Source organism: Penaeus vannamei, chromosome 13 (genome assembly GCF_042767895.1).
Source record: "Penaeus vannamei isolate JL-2024 chromosome 13, ASM4276789v1, whole genome shotgun sequence".
Lineage (NCBI taxonomy): Eukaryota > Metazoa > Arthropoda > Malacostraca > Decapoda > Penaeidae > Penaeus > Penaeus vannamei.
In genome coordinates this window covers 10,774,823-10,782,322 of record NC_091561.1, presented here as the reverse complement: position 1 = coordinate 10,782,322, position 7,500 = coordinate 10,774,823, and the positions used below count along the sequence as shown (strand labels likewise).

General features: G+C 38.7%; 1 protein-coding gene across 1 annotated transcript in view; it reads left to right on the top strand.

Annotated features, from left to right (window-relative positions):
• LOC113812883 (uncharacterized) overlaps positions 1-3,157 on the top strand; it is a 76,295-nt gene extending 73,138 nt beyond the window's left edge. Inside the window, exons 4-5 of the mRNA XM_070128936.1 lie at positions 652-892; positions 3,013-3,157. Of these exons, the coding sequence (XP_069985037.1) occupies positions 652-892; positions 3,013-3,086 (315 nt within the window). The 3' untranslated portion in view covers positions 3,087-3,157. The remainder of the gene's footprint in view (positions 1-651; positions 893-3,012) is intronic.
• The last annotated feature ends 4,343 nt before the right edge of the window (positions 3,158-7,500 follow it).

Genomic DNA, 7,500 nt, shown 5'->3' with positions numbered 1-7,500 from the left:
TTTCCTCATACTGATACCTCATCCCGTTTTCTCTCCTCAGGCTGATCCCTCCTCCCATTTTCTTTCCTCAGACTGACCCCCTCTTCCCGTTTTCTTTCCTGAGACTGACCCCCTGATCCCTCTTCTCGTTTTCTTTCCATAGACTGATCCCTCTTCCCGTTTCCTTTCCTCAGACTGATCCCTCTTCCCGGTTTCTTTCCTCAGACTGATCCCTCTTCCCGTTTTCTTTCCATAGACTGATCCCTCTTCCCGTTTCCTTTCCTCAGACTGATCCCTCTTCCCAGTTTCTTTCCTCAGACTGATCCCTCTTCCCGTTTTCTTTCCTCAGACTGATCCCTCCTCCCGTTTTCTTTCCTCAGACTGATCCCTCTTCCCGTTTTCTTTCCTGAGACTGACCCCCTCCTCCCGTTTTCTTTCCTCAGACTGATTCCTCTTCCCATTTTCTTTCCTCAGACTGACACCCTCTTCCCGTTTTCTTTCCTCAGACTGACCCCCTCTTCCCGTTTTCTTTCCTCAGGCTGACCCCCTCTTCCCGTTTTCTTTTCTGAGACTGACCCCCTGATCCCTCTTCCCGGTTTCTTTCCTTAGACTGTTCCCTCTTCCCGTTTTCATTCCTCAGACTGACCCCCTCCTCCCGTTTTCTTTCCTCAGGCTGATCCCTCATGGCTCGTGCGCTACACACCCCACGAAGACCCTACAACCGGTCTCGAAACGTCCATGTTGGGCCTGAAGTTCCCCCTGTGGCCGAGACTCTTCCGCAGGGGCAGCACAGTCACCGTCAAGTGCACGGCGTCCATTCTCAATATGTACTTCGACAGCAGCGAAGCCGTCATTCAGAGTGATATGCCTTACCATGCCTCTATCATGGAAGGGCGCGCGGCTGCTGCAACGGGTAAGGCGGTTGCGAAGGGTTGTTTCGTGGCGTTGGGGAGCCTTGCGGTATCGGGGAATTTTGGGGGGTGATGTTTGTGGGTATGGGAGGGAGGGAAGGGGAGAGGGTGGGAGAGAGAGGGAGGGATGGAGGGAGATGTAGGGAGGGAGAGAAGGGAGGAGGGAGGAGGAGGAGGGAGGGAGGAGAGAGAGGGAGAGAGGAGGGAGGGAGAGAGAGTGAGAGAGAGAGAGGAGAGAGAGAGAGAGAGTGTGTGTGTGTGAGAGAGAGAGAGAGAGAGAGAGAGAGAGAGAGAGAGAGAGAGAGAGAGAGAGAGAGAGAGAGATTGAATATTTGTGTATGTGTGTGTTTGTGTGACCCCGACTGTTACAAATCAATATTTAATCTGTCTAATCTACCCAAGACCTTGTTTTAATGTTCAAAATGACTGATTTCTACTTTACACATATAAACAGTTTTTCATCGGATTATAATTATAAACATTCCAGTCACTTAATCTCTATTTTTTTTCTTTTATGGGGGGATAACCTATTGCAATAGTGAATATTAACTGTATAACAATTCTTTATAGTACAGGAATGATGTATAATACCAGTGCATTCATAAGTAGTTTAACCGTAGCGGAAATGCCTTAATCTGTTTTGTATAGAAAAAAGACTAATCTCTGTAACAGAACTAATTCACATGATTTTATAACTCTAACATTTATTCAAATTCATATGCCGTATGTTCTATTTATCAAAGTCAACACAATAGGATTTTGCAATAGATATAAGTGGATTTAGTTTTTGGAGCTGATGGTAGGGTTGAGGGGAAAATGATGTTGTGTTATTCTTGTTTATATGTTTATTTATGTGTCATTTGATAATAAAAGGAAAGGCACCATTGGGAGCAGTGATTGTGGTGGTGATGGTAATAGTATAATAGTAATCGTAGTAATAGTAGTACTTGTAGGGTAGGTGTGATAGTAGTTGGATAGTGGTGATAGTAGTACAAAAGTGGTAATATAAACGAATGACTGGTAATAATAATAGTTACACCAATCCTATTATCATTAATCTTAGCATTAGCATTATTCTCACTAATAATAAAGAATATTCTCTTTTCATTTCTCAATAATAATCATATATTCTGTCTTCTTATCACTCCATCTCCTCTCATTTCTCAATAATTATCAAATATTCTTCTTATCACTCCATCTCCTCTCATTTCTCAATAATTATCAAATATTCTTTCTTCTTATCATTCCATCTCTTCTCATTTCTCAATAATTATCAAATATTCTTTCTTCTTATCATTCCATCTCCTCTCATTTCTCAATAATTATCAAATATTCTTTCTTCTTTTCATTACATTTCCTCTCATTTCTCAATAATTATCAAATCTTTCTTCTTATCATTCCATCTCTTCTCATTTCTCAATAATTATCAAATATTCTTTCTTCTTATCACTCCACCTCCTCTCATTTCTCAATAATTATCAAATATTCTTTCTTCTTATCACTCCATCTCCTCTCATTTCTCAATAATTATCAAATATTCTTTCTTCTTATCACTCCATCTCCTCTCATTTCACAATAATTATCAAATATTCTTTCTTCTTATCATTCCATTTCTTCTAATTTCTCAATAATTATCAAATATTCTTTTCTCTTATCATTCCATCTCCTCTCATTTCTCAATAATTATCAGATATTCTTTTTGCTTATCATTCCATCTCTTATCATTTCTCAATAATTATCAAATATTCTTTTTTCTTGCCATTCCATCTCTTATCATTTCTCAATAATTATCAAATATTCTTTTTTCGTATCATTCCACCTCTTCTCATTTCTCAATAATTATCAAATATTCTTTCTTCTTATCCTTCCATCTCCACTCATTTCTCAATAATTATCAAATATTCGTTCTTCTTATCATTCCATCTCTTCTCATTTCTCAATAATTATCAAATATTTTTTCTTCTTATCACTCCATCTCTTCTCATTTCTCAATAATTATAATTTTTTTATCATTCAATCTCTTCATTTCTCAATAATTATCAAATATATATATATATATTTTATCATTCCACCTCTTCTCATTTCTCAATAATTATCAAATATTCTTTCTTCTTCATTCCAGACTCTATATCCACACGGAGCAAAGTCCTGAGTGTGCTGATCTCAACCCTTCTCCTGCTGGCGGTTCTCCACTAGCGCTTAGGAACACGAGTGTAAAGGGAAAGTGATGGAAACAAAGAGAGAGAGAGAAAAGATAAAAAAAAGAATGATAACCAGTGTAATGGAAGAGAAACTTGTTCTTTGTCGAGTGCTATATATAAATCAGGGAGGTAATTTAAATTTTAAGTTCTAGAAAGTTGATAATGATGACAAATGCATGTCAAACTTGAACACTCTGGATACCAAGACGAGAGTGAAAAAAGAGAAGAAAAAATATATAAACTTCCTTATGAAGAAAAATGTACGACTATACTTGCTTTGTTATTTTTTAGATGATGAATAATCGAGAAAAATAATAATACTGATACTCATACTAGTCATACAGATCTGGTTCAGTGAATGATGTTAAATATAAATGGATGAAAAGAAAGAGAAATAAACAAAACAGAACAAAAAATAAATAAAATGGATAAAAGGGAGGGGAACGACCATCAAAGAGAAAATCAGATGAAACAAAATGTAAATATTTAACGTCCTCTCCTGTTTGTGCACGCGCGTTTTTTATGTTGTTTTTTTTCTTTTTTTCTTTTTTTCGTATGTGTGTGTGTGTGTGTGAGTGTGTGTGTGTGTGTGTGTGTGTGTGTGTGTGTGTGTGTGTGTGTGTGTGTGTGTGTGTGTGTGTGTGTGTGTGTGTGTGTGTGTGTGAGGAACTCCAGGAACCCATGACGCCCAAGCCAAGCCACGCCCATTGTGAAATTGCTATGAGGGCGTATGTTCCAGTCTTGTATCATTATTTTTTATTGAAAAAAAAAAGAGAAAAATAATAGATCGTAGGAATTAAGATAGCTTTAAGGGTATTATTATTATACTATTATTTATTGTATAAAGAAAAGAAAGAAATATTATCTTTTTACTATAATTATATATTCATAACTTAATGTTTAGAGAAGTCATTTTAAGTCAGATGTGTGTGGAGTCGGTAGAGAAATTTCAGTCACGGTTCGAGAGGCGAGAAGTGGAGGCAAAACCTGCTCTCGGGGTTGGTCGCTCACGGTTTAAGTCTTTCCCGTCTGTTTTATTTTCTGAGTTTGCCAGCCTCTCCTTCTGCCATTGGTTGAATATATGAACGCATATACACAGACGCACACGCATACGCACACGGACACCACGCACACGAACACGCATACGCACACTCGCACACACACTCGCACACACACACAAACACACACACACACACACACACACACACACACACACACACACACACACACACACACACACACACACACACACACACACACACACACACACACACACACACACACACACACACAATCCACCATTTCTTGACCTCTGGTTCACGAAATTTAGCTAATTTTATAAAACGCTGAGCAACAGGTGGCCTCATTAAAGAAGAAGAAGAGAAAAACTTGGCCTGATAAACGGGAATAGGAAGTCAGACAAGAGGAAGCAACAGGTGATTAACAGGAGAGAGAACAGCTGGTCCGAATAAGAGCACTAATAAACCGTAGAGTGAAGTTGAATAAGCAACAGGGCTGTGAAAATCTGCCGCAGGATTGTTGTTCATTCCGATTGCATTGTAGTGTTGCTAGTCAGGAACCACTCCGCGATTCTGTTCTTCAGTTCGAACCGTGTCTCGAGATCGGTAGGCGCCTGGTTCACTGGGGGAAGGCGAGGTCAGTAGCAACTCGAGGAGGTGTAATGGCGCCTGATTTTTTTTTTTTTTTTTTTTTTTTTGAAAGCACGTGGGGTTTATTTTGATGACGTCACAAATGTTTCGGATGCTTTGTGAATATGGTCGATCATTTTCGTCTTTTCAATTCTCAAAAAGGATGGAAAATAATTATCTTAATGGTTATATTTCCATTGAACAATCAGCAAAGCAGACGCCATGACACCTCGAGTTGCTACTGATCTAGCCTTCCCCCTGTTTCTTTGTCTTCTTGCTAATTATCATTATCGAGGCCATTCTTTTCGAAACCAAAGTCACTATTTTATAAGGTAGGAGAAACAGCTACTTTCATACAGAAGCAAGAGTCATTCACAACATAGTTATCCGCTGTATCATAATGTCATTTTAGAAATGTATATACTATCTGTGATGAGTACTATACAGCTCGCCATGTTCGTTTTTTTTTTCTAATGTATTTTGTTATATTTTTTTCTACAATGAGAAGAAGGACTTGCTGATTTAGACAATTTATCGTTCGGGCTTTTTTTCTAAATCTCTAAGAATACAAAATAAATTCATCTCTACACACTGTTTTCTATGCCTTCCATCATGTCGCATCTATATGATAATACAAGTGAATTTTGTAGCACTGGCTGGAATTTTAAGTGTTTATAAGTATGCCGTACTGTAGATAATTTCGGTCAGCTCTCTGTACAAAACTAGTGTGCAATATGTGCAATCTATTCGGGAAAAAACAGATAAAATACATCAGTGTGTGAAATTACATGTAGACTAAAATACAAAAATAGAACATGTAAAACCAGAAAATGCATAAATACACACCAAAACTCTCGCTGGTCGAACCGTGCGCAAAGACCGCCTCGTTTTACCGTGTGATTTGAAAACGGGGGGTTAACATGCCCCAATAGAAAGAAAAAGAAGATAACGCCAGACCAATCCATCGTTATCAGCGACCGGAGATAAGGGGAACAGCTGAAATAATGGCTTGTGGTTACGTCAGTGTGTCAGTGTTCGAGGCAGCGGTGAAAAACCTTGCGTGAAGGATGTTACTGTAAGCTCAGGATGTGCGTCAACATTGTGCATCCTGCCCGGCCCTCCCACCGAAAAGTTCAGGAACCAAAGATTAGCATTAAGACGGTGTCGTATAAAATTGGAGAGGGATAGGAAGGAAGAAGAAATGAGAGGAAGTAGTGAGATAAGATTAAATGTTCATGAAAACGAAAGGAAGAAGGAGAAATAAGATTGAATGATCAAGCAACATGGAGAATCCCGCAGCTAGTGATGTAATGTATTGATGACGTCACGGCGTCTTCCGCCACATGTTCGTTGCAGCTGTGACGTCATCATGGTAGTGGTGAATGCGGTTATCCTTTGACAAAACTATTCACCCTTCTGTACTGATATGGAAATGATTCGCGTGAAATTATGCCGTAATTTTTCGCTCTGTACACGATCTTTTGGCACCATCATTGAAATATTTCTGTCATTCTTTTCGTTTAAATGCGTAACTTGTACAATTTAGATCAGTCTCTCTCTCTCTCTCTCTCTCTCTCTCTCTCTCTCTCTCTCTCTCTCTCTCTCTCTCTCTATATATATATATATATATATATATATATATATATATATATATATATATATATATATATATATATATATATATACACACACACACACACACACACACACACACACACACACACACACACACACACACACACACACACACACACACACACACACACACACACACACACACACACTTCCTCTCTCTCTCTCTTCTTCTATCTCTCTCACCCCTTCTCTTATTACCGTAAAATCATACACAAACACACGCTCTCTCTCATTCTACCACACACGCTCAGACAGACAGACAGAGAGAGAGAGCGAGCGAGACAGACAGACAGATACAGAGAGATACAGAGACAGATAGACAAACACAGACAGACAGACAGACAGACAAACAAACAAACAAACAAACAAACAAACAGAGCGGATTAGGTGTCAATTGAAACCAGTCTCGGTGTAGAACAGGCAGGAGACCCTCAATAAAGAATTAGAACATGGCAACAACGGAAGGAGGATAAGGCAGGGCGGTTACAACTTACTCCATTGAAGTCCATTGAACATTAGAAGCAGCCGTGTTATATTGGATGCCAATTAAGGTCTGTTATGAAGCGAATCTTGCGAGGTGGATTATCTTCCTGGTTGCCGGGTGCCACGCGACGAGGTTACCATGCAGTCGGTGGCACTTGCAACCCGCGGTGGCACTGTGGCACTGCTCTTGGAAAATGCTCATTACTCACGCTTCTGACCAATGTCTCCCTAGCCCCACCTCCCCCTCCCCCCCTACATCCTTCCCTCATCATTGTTTTGCAATTTTGTTTTGTAATATTCTCTCAATATTTACAAGATAAAAGAAATAGAATTTTTGTGGACTATATTCTGTTTTCATTAATTTTTGACATTGTATTCATAAGTTCCGCCATTGCTAAATAGTCTCTATAACAATATTCATATTTTCTATCTCTGATATCAATGTTGTACGTGTACATAATGCAAATATATTTGTTTACGAATATTGTTGTGATTGTAAATAATATGTCGTACATGATCCATTGTTTTAATACCCTTCACGATTATTTTGGAACTGCCTAGATTTTATTAAATATGTTTATATGATGGTTGCATGCATACATACATACATACATACATTCATACATATTTATATACATACAT